Raw genomic sequence first — 19,646 nt, forward strand, 5'->3', positions numbered from 1 at the left:
AGATAACAATTTTTTTGCTTTACAGTGGATTGATATCAAAAGCATGCTGAGCAGTTAAACAGTTGAGACAATGCTGACTAAAATTTACTCTGCTGACCTTGTGTTAAAACAAGAGATAGAAAATGATAAATGAAGTTAAAGAGGTGTGTGATGCTTTCTCCACACATTATGATTGCACATCGTCAACAAAGGCTGTTCAGGTCCAGACTCTTAAACAGTATTACAGACAAAGCGCAAGCAGTCTAATTCAGCTAACAGCAATGGCCAAAGACTATTTGGATGTCTTAATTTTTAACAAAATGCAGTAAAGCAAATGAGTGAAGATTTACAACAATCACTAACAACTGGGAGAGGAAAAAGAGAACCCTAGTGCTGGGGACAAATAATTTTCCAGGTGGGCTGCAGACATTTTATTTCTTTGCTTTAAGTGCCAAGCACTCTTCTCACTGCAAAGGACAGCATTTGTCTTTTTAAATATTGCTGACTGTCAAGAGGTCCCATTAGAATGGCAAAAGTACCATTCAGGCTGCCTCTGCATTGTCAGATTCAGAACTGACATTATCTGCTCTTCTTACAATCACATTTACTCCTAACCTTTCCAAGCATAATCTTTCAGTGTGCATATAACAAAGAAAATGACTAGGGAAAGTAATTTCTCAAAAGCAACACTGTAAAGCTGCAGTGGGCACCATTCAGTCTGGCTGCAGCAGTGCTCTGAATCTACAATTTTACATTTTATAATTAAAATCCTATCTTGTGTAAATATTTTTACCTTCATATTATTAGGCTCTCATGCACTCAGAGAGCAATAGAGGTGACTCTACCTAAAAAGTCTGGGATGCCATATGGGGAAGCCCTCTAAAACTTCCCTAGTGTGACTGGGAACACCTCTCCAGCAATACTACTCAGCCTAAGTTGTCCAAGCAGAAAATCCCAATTAACCTACAATAAAAAAACATGCACAGACGGACAGATGTAACATTACCAGTATGCAAAAAATCAAAATGAAACAAATTAAGAACTCCAAACATTAAATTCAGATTGTTTATTGTAAACAGAATAACTCTAGCACTCTGTCATACTGGCTGTGTCACATGCACCCAATTCCACATCAACTGCTTAAAATAGCACTTGCAAAAATTACAGTTATGTAATAATAATTTATGGTTTCTTACATAAACTAATGAACAAGCACTAAAATTGAATTACAGTGTATTCTAGGTAGTTTTTTATTGCTTGTAGACACTGCAGCTTTGGATCCATTAAAATGAACCCATTAGTATGCCTGAGTTTATAAAAATTTACTGCTATATCAAACTCAGAAACTGTAAAATGCTGGAGAACACTTAAAAGCAATTAAGAGTTGCTGGAAAACGACATGGGTTTCCACATCCAGTCACAGAACTTCCTCTGGAAAACATGATTTGTGAGCTTGTGTTAGATACACTGTTATTCCAATGTATTTATATTAATTTAAAATTAGAGTTGATAGTGCTTCTATGAATATACATATTTTTAAATATGATAGAAGCCATTTTATTTACCATAAGAGTGGCATGTTTAAATACTAAATCCCAAAATATATTTTTTTATAATGTCAAAACTTTTAATATTAATAACACAAATATTATACTAAAGAAAACTATAAACAAAAGCTAAATGCAAGAGGCTAAAAAGCCCATCTTATCTGAAGGATCCATGAAAAATGTTTTGAACAAAGACACCTTTACTGTTTTTGCTTAAAAGATGTTAATTTTTTTTTCTCCTGAGGCTACAACAAACTGCTAGTGGACCACTCTGGCAACAGGTTACATCACAAACTATCATCAAATGTATTAAAAAGGTGTTGAAACATGTACTGTTAACCTTTAAAATAACTTTTAAATACACTGTGTTTATTTTATTAGAAGAGACTCTCAGATAAACACAGCTTAAAACCCTTCCTCTGTCAAGCAATCATTTCGTCTCAGAGCCAGTGTAAGAAAGAAGATGGATTTAATGACAGCATAGCCCTACTAAATATACCAGGATTCTGACATGACAACATGTGTGTCACATCATGGCCTTACTTTCAAGTTCTTTTAATAAGAAGCCAACTCTCAATAACAGCCCTGACGAACAGATTCTGTATCTTCATTGCCTTGCATACTCTATCCTGTATGAATAACTGTAATCAACACCATTCATAAAACAGGTAGCAGAACTTAGCAATTAATAAGGTGCCTCCTTACCTTTTCTTATTTGGGGGCTATCCCAAGCACGAAACCACTCTGCAGAAGCCAGTAAACTTGAAGATTAGACACCATATATTGTTTTATGCTTTTACTAAATTATAGAATATATTTACATATAGTATTTCAGCATAATTCTGTATCCTTCCAGGCTTTGCACAGCCTTCTTAAAAGTAGGAACCAACACGTTGTGATGTAACCTGAACCACACCTTGTGCTGTACTGCACACTCGCTACTGCACTGTTCCAAACGCCTTCCTCAAAGACAAGAAAGACCCACACAGATGTATATGATTCATTATAGGGCCTATTTCTGACATTCACTTGTTCTTGACTCAAGAACTAACTTATGCTTAAAGTTATTTGCACCACTAATTCCTCTGTTAGACTGAGATGTCACACTACAAATCAGCCAAAACAGACTTGAGTTCTTCATCAGTACATGCACAACTAAAAACAAAAGATGACACCAAATAAAGTGTTTTATGTACCAAAAAGGAAAAATTCACAGTAACACTGAAAAAATGAACATGGTGTTGACAGCATTGAGAGACTGGGACAACGCTTTTGGTAACAAAAATAAGATGCCCTATCAAAGTGTTTCCAGCATTTTACTAGTTTTAATATAAAATGTCCTCAAATTCGTATAGAAAGATTAAAATCAAGCCCACGTCTTCAATTATTCTCATTAAGACAATACTCCCATTTACTACTGTATTTCAAATTTCTTTTTTTTTGGTTTTTTTTCCTTTTTTTTGTAATTTATTTTCCACCCACACTGATCTTCATAAAACTTAAATAGAAAATATGTTGGCTACATTAAGGTTCAATTAAAAATACCATTCCACACATCACTTCCAAAAAATGTGAAAGTCTCTGTTTTTTTAAGAAAAATTGTTGACCTCTTCCCAAAAAAGGACCTGCTATTTTCAGCTCCTCCAGCCCCCAGTAAGAGAATTATTGGGATATTTTTCAGGAATAATAAGGATATTTCAGGCAATTTTGTTGGCTCTGGAGGGTTTTTTTATCAAAATGAAAATGTGAAGGGATATACTATTTGAAAAATATATTGCATCTACAAGGTTTTTATTGTTTCAGTTGATTTTGGTTTTCAACAGGTTGTCTGAAATATAAATGACACATGACCACAACTGATTTGTATATACTCTCTATCCCTAACACACAGCTAATGTCAAACGAACCAAGAAGGATTTGGGACTTCCATAACAGACAGAATCAGTTATCCTAATGTTCCTCATGAAGTCCCCTGAAACCATGTCAATACTGATCATTTTGCATTTCTTCATCCAACTGGGGTTCTTCACAATTTTGCAGCCATGAAATTGATATGTGGTTTCACGAGTGGAAAGAGCGGCAGACTGCGCTTGAATTCTGTCATGTTTTCAATCACACTTGGCTGCAAAGAAGCATATGCAAGAAAAAGTCTGCTCAGTATCTTTCATGAGAGAAGTGAGACATCCCTTGCTTTTAACTTTTGCAACAGCTACACATAAACACACATTTCTTACTCTTCACATTTCATTATTACTGGATCACCCAAAAAACAGAGTATTATTTCTTACAGAATAAAGTTTCATATTTACTGTAGATAATTTTAAACAATAGCTATGAGGCAGTAACTGCATTACCAGTAATAGCAGAAACTGTAAATAAATGCAGAGCTTGTATTTTCATTTACAGATTGTATTTCAGAATATTCTGCCTATCCTTTAATTATCAGATATAAGGTCGTAGGAACAACAGCAATTCAATGAAATATTATTTTCAGTTGCAGTGACAAAGGAACTTCTTAATGTTTTGAGTCATAATGGTTAATATATCCACACAGAATTCATACAGAAACTGCCACCCATGGTGATAACTTTACTTGTAACAACTAAGGACAGAGATTTACCACCACATTGTGAAAAGTACATTATCTATTAGGGACAAACAATACCATCCTTCTTCCATCCTTCTTCAAGAAAAATCATTTAAGGTCTAAGTAAGGGCCCAGTGCTATCATATCTAACCCCACAGTGAAATCTCTAACACCTGCATGAATACAATTTCTTAAATTGCTTCCTCTATAGGTTACACATTGACAGGAATGCAGATGAATATTTATTTGGGGGTTTAAAATAATGATCAGACAGTTGGTTTTGGTGGTTTGAGATTGGGTTGTTCTGTTGTTGGTTCTTTACAAAATCAAAGATGATGAATTTGTTGATGCACACACACCCTTCTCTTGATGTCTAATCATACACAATCAGTATTTTCAGCCAGTAACAATCTGCATTTACTCCATAGTGTAGATACTCAACAGAGTTAATGTCTACCATTAACCTTCATTTCAATAGAAAAGAAGAAACAAAGATACAGAAGAGACTGAAAAAAAAGATAACCAGGAAAAATCTCTGGTGTTATTGAGGATGACAATGCATGTAGAAAAGAGCTGAAATGACAGCCCCACAACAGCACAAATTTCAAGAAGTTTGTTTCTTCCTATACACTTACATTTACTGATACTTAAATTTCCATATTAAGAATATGGCCTGGGATTTTATATAGGATGTTTTTTACCTGTGGTAATGGTGGTGCTGGTGCCAGGTTCACATCATTTTGGCATGGAAATTCACCAACAACAGGGCCTATTTAACATCAAAATTAATTTAGGATGATTTTTACATAATGAACTGTTTTCTCTTATCAGACAGGTATCTATATATGTCACAGTTATTAATATATCTGTATATAAGTTTTTCTAAATATTTCCTTTCATACTCACTCTGGGCCTGCTTTTAGAAATACAAAGAGCTTAATCCATGATCTGGCTTGAGAACATGTTCTTCTATTCATCGAACACACATAAACAGAATGTAGGAATAAAATTTGCTTATCTGCTGTTTGAAGAATACTTCAAACTGCAGTTCAGCACAATTTATAAGAACAGTAGTATCAGTGGCACATACAACAACAGCACATTATTTAGTAAGGCCACGCCTATGGAAGTGTTAGGTTTACTCCGTGTACTAAAATTCTGGCTAGATACCAGAAGTCCTCCCTACCTGTCAAATGCATGCTCTACTAGAGTCCCCTAGAAAAGTCTTCCTGCATAAAATCCACTTTTCCGTAAGAACTAGTCTTAAATTCCTTAAATTTCCCTTCTGTCTCCAGACTCATATTTCAACCCTAACCTTCAACCTGGGAGTCCAAGTGCTTTCCCCTCCTAAAATCCAAGATCTCTACTGCTTCTTTTTTGCTCTCAGAGAAAACTAGATATCTGCCTCTAGGAGGAAAGGTTTCCTCTGGGAAGCTTTTTAGCCTTCCTTCTTTGTCTTGCACTATTTGAGGATGGGAGGCTACAGTTGAAGGAATGCTCACCTGGACTCATGAGAACTGCACTAAAATCCCAATTTCTCTTTCATGATAGAAGGGAGGCCACATGGCAAATTAAATGGTTTAGGACTCAGATGTGGAGAAAACACCTTGCTATGATCTAAGAGTAAACACTTGTTAGGGTGCCTCCCATGCTCACTCTTGTCTTGGGAAAATACCATTCCAAGCAGGTAATAAACCATTGTGGCAATGAAGTTACCACACACGAGAAACTTTTCTTTGGATAGGGAAAGAATAGAGCCATTTTCTATTGAGCATTTGTCCTTATTCAGCTGCAGGCTTATCATTTCCACATTATCATAAAGAAAAAAAAAACATTCTGACACTGGAAGGAGTGAGTTTCATGGCAGGCACACTGCTACCTGCTTCTTTCTGTTGTGCAGATTTTGCAACCAGTTACATGTTAGAATTGAAGTCCAGTATAAACTGGTGAAAAATCTGCATAAAACAACACAGAAGTTTTCCCTCTCTGTTTATTTACATTACCCAGAAACACTTTTAACCTCCTCCTGATCAAATAATAAAATGGAGCAGTACAGCTTACAGTGCACAGCAAATCCAGATTAGCTGAAAATAAAAAACCTAAATAAACTTTGTCTTTCCCAAGTTCAAATATAATCTTTGGCATTCCCAGAGGGCTGCCTTTTGTTTGTTTGGTGTTGATGTTTGGTGTTTACCTTGGAGGGTACCTGAATAAAACTGCAGACATTCATTGCTTGTTTGAAAAGAAACCTCGCCACATTGTGCTGCTAACTTCAAATTCTAGTTTTGTTTTTTTTTCCTGCAGGACTTACAGAGTTTTATGATCATTTAAAAATACCTCATTTTTAAGAAGTGCTATTTTAAGATATATTGATTTAGTATCAATATACTTCAGAGTGGCTGAAGAGCTTCTCACAATCAGAGAATCTGAAGTGTTCATGAGAGGAAAACCTACAGAAACAAACACTTTTTCCTCTGAAAGGTAAGTAATCTCCAGAATTCAGTTGTTCTTACAGTGCACTTGTATCACATAACATGCCTGCCTTAATCTATGACTTGCCTGGATGGGAATTTATTCAATCCTATATTTAGCGCAATACTTACATGAATCCATTTCTCTTGCAAGGACATGTACTGATACCTTGTGTCTTCTGGGAGCATCTACTGCCAACAACACCTACAGTAAAAAACATCAAGTCCTTCAGGTATGAGAAATATGATTCCATGTTTATTAAATATGAAAAGAATGAAAAGATTTATCTTTATAATGTGGGATGAATTTTGGGATGTCCTTTCCAAAATTACTAAAAGCAATCACTACAGTACTTGGAAATTATTTAATGATCAAGAAATTCATGTACTGTTTTGAGATTCACTGAAACTGGAAATAACAGAAATTCAGTCAATAATTATCATAGTATCAGGAATGCAACCTGAAATCCCTGCAGAATTCTCCATCCCTACCAGCCTTCTGGAAGGACATCACGCTGGACACAATTCTTAAACTCAGTTGGATTTGCTCTAGCTCATCCATCTAGACAGTTATTTCTGCCCTGGAATACTGGATAATCATGTCATGAGCATTAGTGTAAGCAAAGCAGTACAGATTTCTGTAAGAACAGAGCATGGATACTTGTCCTAGTTATCACTTATTAAACAGCTGCCAAAATTCCATTTACTAAGTTTGTATTTGCTGCATACCTTTACCCATCCTATCATACAATTAAAAAGCACCCCAAAACACAAAACAAAGATGTTATTGTTCACTCTGCCAGGTAAATAATTACCAATTTTAAACATTAAGACTAAAGCTCAGAAAATCAGACAGTAATGTCAAAATTCCCTTGGATAATGAAAAGGGTAAGACTGAGCACAAAAGAGGAGTAATTCTGAAAGACATCAATCCTTGCACCAAGAAAGAACAAACACACAGACGCATGTACGCTCAGAGACTTCTCCATCCAATAGTAAGTTCCAAAGACACAGCTCTACATTATTTTCCAAAGCATTCCATTAGCTACTGATGCTCTCTATGTAATAAGCAATATGTATGCTGCTACCGCTGACAATTACATTCATCAAAATCCAGAAAGAACTAGACCAAATTTACTGAGGGGAGGCAGGGACAGACTCCTCTAGTACTTCTTCTATTAGGTATATATCTAGCAACTTTATACTGAACTGCAGTGTACAATTATTGCAGCAGTATGCTGTTTCTTTGCCCTACCTTTCTATGAAAGGAAGAAGAAAAATAACTATTGCTTTACAGTGAAGACAGCTTTAAAAGTTTTTGTTTCATTCACAATTCATGCACACAAAAAAAGGTGCATCATTTACTGGTTGAAGAAAATAAGCAGAAATCTGTAATTTTGGCTGAGCTTGGTCACACAGTAGCATGTTTTTTACTCATAAAGAAATGATAAATGAGAGTAAGAGCTGATATGGAAAAAAAACCAAACCACAAAATAGAAAACAAGCAAAAACCCACCCACCCAATCAAAACAAAAACCCACTAACAAACAAAAAATCCCTCCACAACAAAAAACAGTCCTCAAACATTTACACAGCATGCTAGCTGCCATTAAACTAAGTAGTATGAGGAAACAAAATAGTTGTTATTACTATTAAGGTAATTGCATCAATTATATCATATGCCTAAACCAGACATAAGTATTATATATGCTATATATAATATTTATACACTAATATATAATATATATTAATATATATAATATACATACTTACAAAAGTATATTATATATAACATTCTATGATTCTATGATTTGCTTTCATAGTCCACACAACATCCAGTTATATCTACATCTCTTTCCAAGTCACATGTTAACTACATGAGGTCTCTTCCAACCCTGATGATACTATGATACTAACTTACCTTGTAGAACTGTATAATATCATCCTTGGTCAGGGTCTTCAGATAAGCCACTTCAATGTTATCTGCACAACAACAGTAACAATTAAAACAAGTTTAGAAATCATAGCTGGTTATTAGCTGTGATGGTTTGGGTGTTACCTGCCCTCCCACACTTTGTAAATCACCCAGACTAGACTCAGCTGGCTCTGGAAATTGAATGAAGCTTATTCATTACAGCTATGTTTTGATTCTTGTTCTTATACATCTCAGCAAGTTTATGAAGGAAGTAGACATCAGCATTGTTTTCCTTTCACAGCCTGTAATCTAGTTCTTCTCACCAAAACATTCTAGCTAGCTTCAAACTAGCACATTAGCACATGACAAACTGTAAGTATGTTTCTTTAACATACTCTATATGCTGTAATTTACTGCAAATACATATATATATATAGTTTTCATTGTTACCTTTCAAGCTAATGCTTGCATCACTAAAAGTGTAATTGGAAGCCAGGCAGAAAATTGCACTTCAGTAGGTCTATTTGATTTATTAAAGAATGCATTTTTCAAGAATACTGATTGCATTCTTACGACATTCAGTATATTAAGAGATATGTCTGCTTTTCTTCATCTTCTTCAAATCAACATTATGCATTTCTAATGTGGACCAGCTACAGATGGCTTTTGTTTACAGTTAGGAAACAGGAGGTACTTTGGCAAAACATACTTTCACCAGGGCCTACATGGCACTTGTTAAGGAACAATCACCTTTAAGATATCTGGGGACAAAAAGTCTCAGTAGCTACATCACTTAGTATAAATTAAACTGTAATGAACTACTCATGCAGTACTGCTGCATAAGCAGGATGTTTTTGGTTTAGGCCTGCTTGCTCTTCTTTGGGTAAGAGCAGGAAGATCAAAAAGAAATGAATGCAAGGGAACAAATATGTAGCTGACAAGTCCATGAGGCAGGCTGTAAGTAATTAAGTTCTTACATGGGGAGCTGTAGGAATCAGCAGAACAGTTTGAAAAATGGGTGACATTTGGGAGAAATGTTTCAAACAAAGCGAACCAAATAATAATAAAAATGTAAAAACATGAAGAAAAAGCCCTCTCATTTCTTAAGGCTGGAATGTGAAATTCTTAGTAACATTAGAATGATTAATGAAATAAAATTACCAGTGGGTAGAGGGGAATTAAAGATACAGAAGTCAAGGGAAACAGGAAGTTCAGTGGGCTGTAGATATGAAAGATAAGGCTACAGCAAGCAGTAAGAAATTCCAGAGAGGTAATATAGCTCTAAGCACAGAACACTAAAGGCAAAGAAAAATTAAACTGTTTCATCAGACACAAACGGAGTACTTGAGGGGATAACTTTTCCACAGTACTCCTTATACTCAGGCATGAAACCTTGTCAGTAGCTCTTATTCCCTCAAGACCAAGCTGGATGACAATTCAAAATTCTTCATTATTAAAACAGTTCAGTTAGTCATTATCAGCCAAAAGACTACAATTGCTATTGTGGAAGGCCAATGCTGTGCATGTAAAGTAGGAAAGAAGTCACAGGATACAGAGCGAGATCTGTGTAGGAAGCATGGAAGATGCAAAACTACAGCTGTGTGTAAGAGTTGAAACATGAAAATGCGAGGAAAAGCTACCTGTAACTAAACCTGATTTTTTTTTTGGGTGTTGGAAATATATTCACCTCAGTATTTTGGATTGGAAGTATTCAAACAATTATGAAAATGGGAAAAATCAACTTAATGTAAATAATTTTCAGTCCATTTTCACCAGTAACACTAGATGCTGGACCTCATTTGGTCTTCCACAAGCTTATCATCTTCAAAGAAAAAAAAAAGTTCCTTCAAGCTTACTTTAAGATGAGACAGATCACATATTAGTTAAGACACCTGCTGCTGCCTCTGCCATCACTTTCTCAGAACTGAGCAATGGGAAGAGCAGTCGGGTTGTTGTGAGATACAGGGCGGGGTCGGAGTGGCTGGAGAGCAGCCAGACAGAGAGGGATCCGGGGGTACTGATTGATACCCGCCTGAACATGAGCCAGCAGTGTGCCCAGGTGGCCAAGACAGCCAGTGGCATCCTGGCCTGCATCAGGAATGGTGTGGTCAGCAGGAGCAGGGAGATCATTCTGCCCCTGTACTCTGCACTGGTTAGACCGCACCTTGAGTACTGTGTTCAGTTCTACGCCCCCCAGTTTAGGAGGGACATTGAGATGCTTGAGCATGTCCAGAGAAGGGCGACGAGGCTGGGGAGAGGCCTTGAGCACAGGCCCTACGAGGAGAGGCTGAGGGAGCTGGGATTGTTTAGCCTGGAGAAGAGGAGGCTCAGGGGTGACCTTATTGCTGTCTACAACTACCTGAAGGGTGGTTGTGGCCAGGGGGAGGTTGCTTTCTTCTCTCAGGTGGCCAGCACCAGAATGAGAGGACACAGCCTCAGGCTGTGCCAGGGGAGATTTAGGCTCGAGGTGAGGAGAAAGTTCTTCACTGAGAGAGTCACTGGACATTGGAATGGGCTGCCCGGGGAGGTGGTGGAGTCGCCGTCCCTGGAGCTGTTCAAGGCAGGATTGGACATGGCACTTGGTGCCATGGTCTAGCCTTGAGCTCTGTGGTAAAGGGTTGGACTTGATGATCTATGAGGTCTCTTCCACCCTTGGTGATACTGTGAATGTGTGCAGCCTCAGGAACATCAAAGTGTATCTGAATGCATCTCAGTCACATTAGGCACATATGTAACGTAGGCGCCTGAACAATACGAAGAAATTTGAGCTTGTGTGGCACCAATATTTGCATTCCAGTATCTCTCAGTCCTTGAACTATTCTATGTCTTACTGAGCCTTAAGGGAAAGAATGGAAGGTCAGTGAAGTATCTGCCAACACCCATCATATGGTGAACATCAGGAAAGATGTTTATCTTCTATTAATAACACCCCCTCAGCACTGACAGCACAGGCTTCACAAAAGGTATTTTCCTCAGGGCGGACAATAAATACAACTCAAAAACATAAACAACAAAATAAAACAAAACAGAACGAACTTATGCACAAGTTATGTAAAAATTCAAGTTGTTCAGGATATGGTTCAATGGTGGTGCTAGGCCGATGGCTGGATTCAATTATCTTAGAGGTATTTTCCACCCAAAACAACTGTATGATTCCCAAATGGATATGACACTCAACAGTCAGATGTGCAGACAAACTACAACATTCTGTTTTAAAGGCACTCTAACTTGTCTTACCTCTGTCAAAATTATACTGCTGGGAAATGATTTCTCCCCAGTATTTAGCACATTCTGCAGACAGCTTCTTTGGTTTGTCTAGACGACGAATTGCTAAAGCTTGGATGTGTTTTTGGAAGGCCTCTTCTGTCATATCTTCTATGCATTTCTCCATAGTTTTCAGGAACGCCTCAACTCTGCTTTCTAAATAATGCGGTGGCTTTTCAGATTGGATAATAAATCTCAGTCCTTGTATGCCATTTGCCCGACGGGGACCACTGAACACAATGTAACCTTGGCAAAACAACAGTAGTCAAAAATTATATTCAATCCCTTGTTCCAGCACGGAGCTTGGCAAATATGGCATGTCTGATGGGTATGCCACTTTATGCCAAGTTTAATTCTCTATTATAAATCACATAGTGAAAGTTTTCAAAATAAGTCACTCTATAGTTTTTGTTAAAAACATCTTCATTTCACTAAGTATCAGTACATGGGAGGGGTGAGGAGATTAGGGAAACAAAAGGAATTCTGTCATCAGTATTAGGTAACTAGAAATTAAGCTGTACTCTAGCGCTTCATTAGACCCAACATTACAAACTTCTTACTATTTTTTCAGAACATCCAGTCTGAATTCCTTTGTTGCAGTGTAAGACCACTAATTCTCAGCAATTAGATACAAAGAAAATATTATTCCCTTCCTTTTTGTTGCAGGTTTTACTTATTTGAACAACTATGCCTTTCTTCAGTCTTCCCCTCTTGTAACAACAAATCTGTCACATTTCAGTCTTTTGAGTGCTCTTTTATAGTTCTCTAGCTGTTCCTTGATGCCCATGTCAAACATGGATACAACATTTCAAAGTCCTACCTGAACAATACAGGAGTACTACTGTGTATGCTCCCACTTATGTATCTCACCATTTGCAACAGCAGCATGACATTGCTGATTTGCATTCTATTTCTGATCCACTGTCACCTGCAGATTCGTTTTCTACATCAATGCTACCTTGCCAGTTGCTTCCTAGCTTTTATCTGTCATTCATTACTCCTGCCAAATCATTCCTATCAAACTGCATCTCATCTTCACTCATGTTTCCAAAATGTCAGATTAATTTTGAATTCTATCTGCCCACACACTTGCAGCCTCTCCCACCTTAATATTATCGGGAGATTTACTAAGTGTATTCACTCTACCTTCCAGAGTTACGTTGGATCAGAACAGAGCTCTCCAGAGCACTATTTTTCAAACGAACTATTCTTATCTTATTATTCCTGTCATGACTTTTCAAATAGTCTTGCATGCAAATGTGTAGCACTTCTACATGGGCACACTTCTTTAGCTTGTTTGAGATTATTAAATACCCTTCAAACTATCAAGAAGATATGTATGACATCACCACTTTCAGCCAGCCAAATACTGTTTCTACATAGAAAACAGTTTGACTTGAGTTTGTGCAAGTAATAGTCTTAGCTACATTCCATGAATTTAGAACTGGTTTGATAAACTGTGCTGTGTTTTCCAGGAATTAGAATTAAGCTGACTGATCTGTAATTACCCTGACTCTCTCCTTCCTTTTTTAAAGGAAACATATAGCATTTATCAGAGTTTGTTTTTCCAGCACCACACCTATCATCCACAAATTCTCAGTTATAAGACTTCTAACTTCAGGATTTCATGATTTTGTTGCTTTGATTGTTTTTAAATAATGTATGGCAGTGTATCATGCTTAAACTCTTCAAAAGCTTCTAATTTACCCAAACAATCTTTAACCTGTTATTTTCCTGTTCAAAGGTAAGCCTTGGACTTTGATCACTGGTATTTATTTTGGAAGTCATCTGGTCACAGTTGACATTTGAAGTCAAACTAACAAAGCCATCACAAAACTTTTTTGACTTTCTAATACTCACCATATGCAACTTATCCTCTTTTTCATACTGCTAAAGCATTTATTGCATGAGTTTCTGTCACTACTTCTACTTTTTAGCAAACTCATTAACTCACTCATTAACTTCTTCCCTTTACTTTTTCAGAGACTGTATTCATAGTTCCATGACATTGACTCATCTTATTTCTGGATTTCTACTGTATTCTCTCCTCTGTCATTTGTTAGTTAGACAGTGCTGGACAAACTTGTCTAGTCTTCCTTACCAGGTCCTCATCTCCTCTTAAGCTGATTGCTTTCAATTTCTATACAAAACCTGCCACTAGCACATTCCAAAAATGTGCTAAATAACCTGGATTCTGTCCTATTTTCAGCAGATACATAAACAGTTAAGATGCCTATAATGACAGCTGAATCTAGAAGTTGCTCAGAGAAAGTCTAATCTTAGTGATAACCTGGGTAGTTCATAGTCATCACACTGAGACGTTCATCTGCCTCTCACCATTGGACAAACAGTACTTCCTCCTCCTCATCAGTGCTTCAAATACAAAAACAGCCATGCAAAGTCCATGTTTTGCTAGTTACCCTGTTCTTATTCTAACTGGTTCAGGTAACAATTATTTGTATTCACTGGTAAACAGCTATATTCTTAAAAAAGCCTCAAACACATTTAGTTCTTCCCCAATGTGGCAGCTTACTATTATCCACTACTAACAGTATTCCTAAGTCAGAGCTTATGAACCATCAAGTAGGATCAGAAACAGAAAGAGTGAACTACAACTACTTTGATTTTTTAAGAAGATCTGAAATGTAGGGAACTGACCTAATCTCCTTTTGCAACAAGGAGAGAGGAAATTTTCCGTAAAGTGATCAAGATTTTTTTTCAAATCAGAGTTGGCTTCACATAACTCAGGCATGCTGCTTCTCCATTTAGAGTGCGTGAACATTAACACTCCTTTGAGTCATCAGCAGTAAAAATTATTTACATTTAGTAAGTGCCCTTTAAATGGCATTCACTAAGCAGGGAAAGAACGCCCCAACATGTCTCATTTAAGTGGGTGAATAAGCCTGCGTGTCCATGTACAGACACATAATCACTATGGGAAAACTTACCTAATTGCTCCTTGGTACGAAGAGTATTGAAGCACGGTTCTGAGATAATTTGACAGAAGAGCTCCAGAAACATATTCTCAGAAGTGCTCTGCATGTCTGTTTGGTAATATATTTCAATTCCACAATTGTTATGAACTTCATTTCTCTGTTGATATACAAACCAACCTCCTAAAAGACAAAGTTTTCAGTTCATAAAAATGTACATTCTTATTGTCCACAATTAAAAAAGATAATGGTCTATCACTTGTGGAATGGAGTTATAATAAATTGGTTAGGACTGCTAATGAGAATTTTCACTTACAGCACATCTTTCATGAAACAAGCAAAGAAAAGATTAGCGCACTGAAATGTCACAGCTTGAGCACATCACCAAATAAACTGAAACTGTCTGCTTCTCCTCAAGCAAGTATTCTTGGAAGTGCACTGGAATTCTGCATTGCCTCTACTGTGTAAATAGTTATGAAAGACAATTTGTCAGAAACATTTATGAACATTAAACCAGCATTTAGTACCAGTAACTTCTTTGATATACAGTAATTTCCATGGCCTGATGATTGAATAGAGGTAATACAGCTACATGTTACCACTCCTATGTAACTCTCAGCAATTCCTTAAAGTGACTTTCTTATGTATGATTTTACTAATACTAAGCAAAAGAAATCATATATAGACACTGTGAACCACCAAAGCAATTCATATGTTAGAAAACAAAGAAGTTACTTGTGTAAGAGCTTTTAGTTTTTGCAAAATGCCAGAGTTTAGGATAATTCTTCACTGTATAGCCAATTAACACTCAAAGTGCCCAAATGGTGCTTAATCAAACGTGTATGCTATTTGTAACAGTGAGTGGGACGTACATCATACCAAGTGAATTAGGACTCAATCACATAATCACAGAGGTATGGAAGGGACCTCAAATATCATCTAGTTTCAACTTCAAAGAAGTCAAATTTACACATATGGATTGAAAATTAATGTAATTTTCCAATGTATTGAAAAGATGGCAGACTGTTGTAGAGTTTTATTAAATGTAAAAATATAATTAGGACATGGGTTTGTTAAAGTTTAAAATAATCTGATCTGGAAAAACTCCTAGCCAACAAAGTAATATTTTAAATTCATTAGAAAACAGAATCTCAATTTAATATGCATTAAAAAGTGTTAAAATCACTTGACTTACTGTCAGGAAGTTGCACTTCTCTGTATCTCACTAGCTGACTGGGAAGGAGTGGCTTTGTATGAGCATGTTCAATGAGAGTGTCTTCAACCATCTGCATAATTCCTAATGCAGCCTGGAAAACATAAGAGGATTTCCAGCAGACATTCATTCTGTATCTAACAGCAGGGCAACACTTTCCAAATTTTGATGGCAACATGAGAGAAAAAAAAAAATTAAGCCAGGAATGTAAAGCAGGGATACTGTAATTTAATAAAATCACAGAAGATGAAAGGAAGTAGTGGCTTGGGGACAAAGGTTTTGTGGGTTTTTTCCTTTACATTTATCTTGCCTACATGTTTAACTAGTACTCCTCTCCAACACTTTGGTACAGTAGGCTTCTTTTTCCTTTCCCTTAAACACTTTGATGCATCTACAATGTATATTTGCAAAGGACATCCTAGCAGACAGGATTTAAGAAAACAAATTAATGTTTAGGTTCAAACATGCATTCCTTTGACATGCTGGTAGTACTAGAATTCACTGCCCAGATACATTCTTTTATTTGATGGATTAAAACAATAATTATTTAACAATCACAAATAGTAGGGAAAAAATTAAAACCACTGGTTTCATTCAGGGAAAGTATCATAGAATTGTTAAGTCAGAAAAAAATCTCTAAGATCACTGAGGTCCAGCTAATGACCTAATGCCACCATGGCCATTAAACCATGACCTGAAGTGCCACGTCTACGTGTTTCAAGAACACTTACCAAGATGGTAACTCCACCACCTCCCTGGGCAGCCTTTTCCAATGCCTGACCACTCTTCCAGTAAATATCCAATTTAAACCTCCCCTGGTGCAACTTGAGGCAATTTCCTCTCATCCTCTCACTTGGTACTAGGGAGAAGAATGAATCCCCACCTCACTATGACCTCCTGTTAGGTAACTGTAGAGAGCAATAAGGTCTCCCATCTGCCTCTGCCTCTCCAGACTAAACTACCCGTTTCCTCAGCCACTACTCTGAAGATCTGCTCTCTAGACTCTTCACCAGCTTCACTGCCTTTCTCTGGATATGCTGCAGCAACTCAGTGCCCTTCTTGTAGTGAGAGTCCCAAAACTGAACACATTATTTGAGGTGCAGTCTCACCAGTCCCAAGTACAGCAGCATAATCACTTCCCTAGTCTTGCTAACCATACCATTCCTCATACAGGCCAGAATGCCACTGGCCTTCTTGGCCATCTGAGCACACTGCTGGCTCATGTGCATCCAGCTGTCAGCCAGCACTCCCAGATCACTTTCCGCTAGGCAGCTTTTCAGCCACTCTGCCTCAAGCCTGTGGTTTTGCATGGGATTATTGTGACTCAAGTGCAAGACCTGGCATTTGACCTTGTTAAACATCATATAAATGACCTTGACCCATTGATCCAGCCTGTGCAGATCCCTCCACAGAGCCTTCCTATCTTAATCTCTGTGTTGGGTTAGGAACTGGCTGGTGGGCCGGACCAAGAGAGTGGTGGTGAATGGAGCCACATCCAGCTGGCGGCCAGTCACTAGTGGCAGTGTTGGGCCCCATCCTCTTTAACATCTTCATAGATGACCTGGATGAGGGCATGGAGTCAGTCATCAGCAAGTTTGCAGATGACACTAAGCTGGGGGCAGATGTGGCTGGGTTGGAGGGCAGAAGGGCTCTGCAGTGGGACCTTGACCGCCTGGACAGATGGGCAGAGTCCAATGGATGGCGTTAATAGCTCCAAGTGCAGGGTGCTGCACTTTGGCCACAACAACCCCATGCAGAGATACAGGCTGGGGTCAGAGTGGCTGGAGAGCAGCCAAACAGAGAGGAATCTGGGGGTGCTGATTGATACCCACCTGAACATGAGCCAGCAGAGTGCCCAGGTGGCCAAGAGAGCCAATGGCATCCTGGCCTGCATCAGGAATGGTGTGGTCAGCAGGAGCAGGGAGGTCATTCTGCCCCTGTACTCTGCACTGGTTAGACCACACCTTGAGTACTGTGTTCAGTTCTGGGCCCCCCAGTTTAGGAGGGACATCGAAATGCTTGAGCGTGTCCAGAGAAGGGCAACGAGGCTGGTGAGAGGCCTCGAGCACAAGCCCTACGAGGAGAGGCTGAGGGAGCTGGGATTGTTTAGCCTGGAGAAGAGGAGGCTCAGGGGTGACCTTATTGCGGTCTACAACTACCTGAGGGGTGGTTGTGGCCAGGAGGAGGTTGCTCTCTTCTCTCAGGTGGCCAGCGCCAGAACGAGAGGACACAGCCTCAGGCTGCGCCAGGGAAGATATAGGCTCGAGGTGAGGAGAAAGTTCTTCACTGAGAGAGTCATTGGACACTGGAATGGGCTGCCCAGGGAGGTGGTGGAGTCGCCGTCCCTGGGGCTGTTCAAGGCAAGGTTGGACGTGGCACTTGGTGCCATGGTCTAGCCTTGAGCTCTGTGGTAAAGGGTTGGACTTGATGATCTGTGAGGTCTCTTCCAACCCTGATAATACTGTGATACTGTGTAATTTAACATGATTTAATTTCAAAAGCTTTATCTACTAAATGTTAGGTGTTCTTCTAGCTTACATACAGGAAATTACAGCAGTTTGCTACAAAACAGTCCTGCCTGAAAGCCAAAATCTCTTAGAATGGATTGCCACAAACTCACAACACAAGTGATTTTATCAAAAACATGAAAAAGCTTAGTCAGTCTTTGCTACTTAGCCTGGAAGAGCAAACTAAGGCAGCAGTTAGCCTATTCACAGAATCATAGAATCAACCAGGTTGGAAGAGACCTCCAAGATCATCCAGTCCAACCTATCACTCAGCCCTATCCAGTCAACTAGACCATGGCACTAAGTGCCTCACACAGTCTTTTTTTGAATGCCTTCAGGGACAGCGACTCCACCACCTCCCTGGGCAGCCCATTCCAATGGCAAATCCATGAAGAACTTCCCCCTAACATCCAGCCTATACCTCCCCTGGCACAATTTGAGACTGTGTCCAAATAAATGCAAAGTGGTAAAAAATGACACTATGACACATATAAAAACATAAAGTCAAATTATGAAATCACATGACAAAAACTGCTTTAACATCTGAGATTCAAACTAGTCTTTCATTTTTTATTGCTGCTTTAGAATAAAAAATTCTTTTCTTGAAAAGAAATATCACACTAACCTGTTTTGTTATATTGCCATGAAGGAGAGCTTCAATATGTAAACGTGACAACAACTGTGCTATAAAGGCCTTGAGGCGGGGAAGAGTGACATCTAGAATAGATATTTAGGCAGTTAAATCAATTATATATATTTTAACATGACAAAATAACCAACTGATCATTAGAAACAATGCACTCCTTAGAGAAGGAGAAACTCATCATCATGAAAAAAATTAACCTCTCTTTAAAAATATAACATTGGAAAGCATCCAGGTCTAAGTATCAGTACTCATCACTGTTTGTTTCACTTAGAATTCACATACAGCCTTATCAAGATTTGAAAAAGAAGAGTTAAAAAAAAAATAAAGCCTTCTTCCCAATCATGCTGAACAAACATTCATTCTGCAAAGAAAACAGCCGTGGTGTTTCAAGACAAAGTCTTTGTTATTAACTAAACAAGCAGTATGTAGTTTATAATACTCAAGAAGTACACTGTGCATTTACCATCTAGCCATAAAGAAGAATGTCAGCTAGCCATAAAGAAGAATGTCAGCTTAGATACGGTGTTTTGATCCTATCTTTTTAACAACCAACACACAGGGAAAGTATTTTGCAATATACACAC

The 19,646-nt window shown here is 38.1% G+C and overlaps 1 protein-coding gene across 5 annotated transcripts in view; it reads right to left on the bottom strand.

Moving 5' to 3' along the window:
• Positions 1-1,030: 1,030 nt before the first annotated feature.
• IDE (insulin degrading enzyme) overlaps positions 1,031-19,646 on the bottom strand; it is a 71,460-nt gene continuing 52,844 nt past the window's right edge. For all 5 annotated transcript variants that reach the window (XM_064144690.1, XM_064144688.1, XM_064144687.1 and 2 more), the window contains 8 exons: positions 19,042-19,133; positions 15,892-16,003; positions 14,712-14,879; positions 11,737-12,009; positions 8,506-8,567; positions 6,717-6,789; positions 4,815-4,882; positions 1,031-3,648 (listed from right to left, as the gene is read on the bottom strand). In XM_064144690.1, the coding sequence (XP_064000760.1) occupies positions 3,553-3,648; positions 4,815-4,882; positions 6,717-6,789; positions 8,506-8,567; positions 11,737-12,009; positions 14,712-14,879; positions 15,892-16,003; positions 19,042-19,133 (944 nt within the window). In that variant the 3' untranslated portion in view covers positions 1,031-3,552. The remainder of the gene's footprint in view (positions 3,649-4,814; positions 4,883-6,716; positions 6,790-8,505; positions 8,568-11,736; positions 12,010-14,711; positions 14,880-15,891; positions 16,004-19,041; positions 19,134-19,646) is intronic.

This window comes from Pogoniulus pusillus, chromosome 6 (genome assembly GCF_015220805.1).
Source record: "Pogoniulus pusillus isolate bPogPus1 chromosome 6, bPogPus1.pri, whole genome shotgun sequence".
Lineage (NCBI taxonomy): Eukaryota > Metazoa > Chordata > Aves > Piciformes > Lybiidae > Pogoniulus > Pogoniulus pusillus.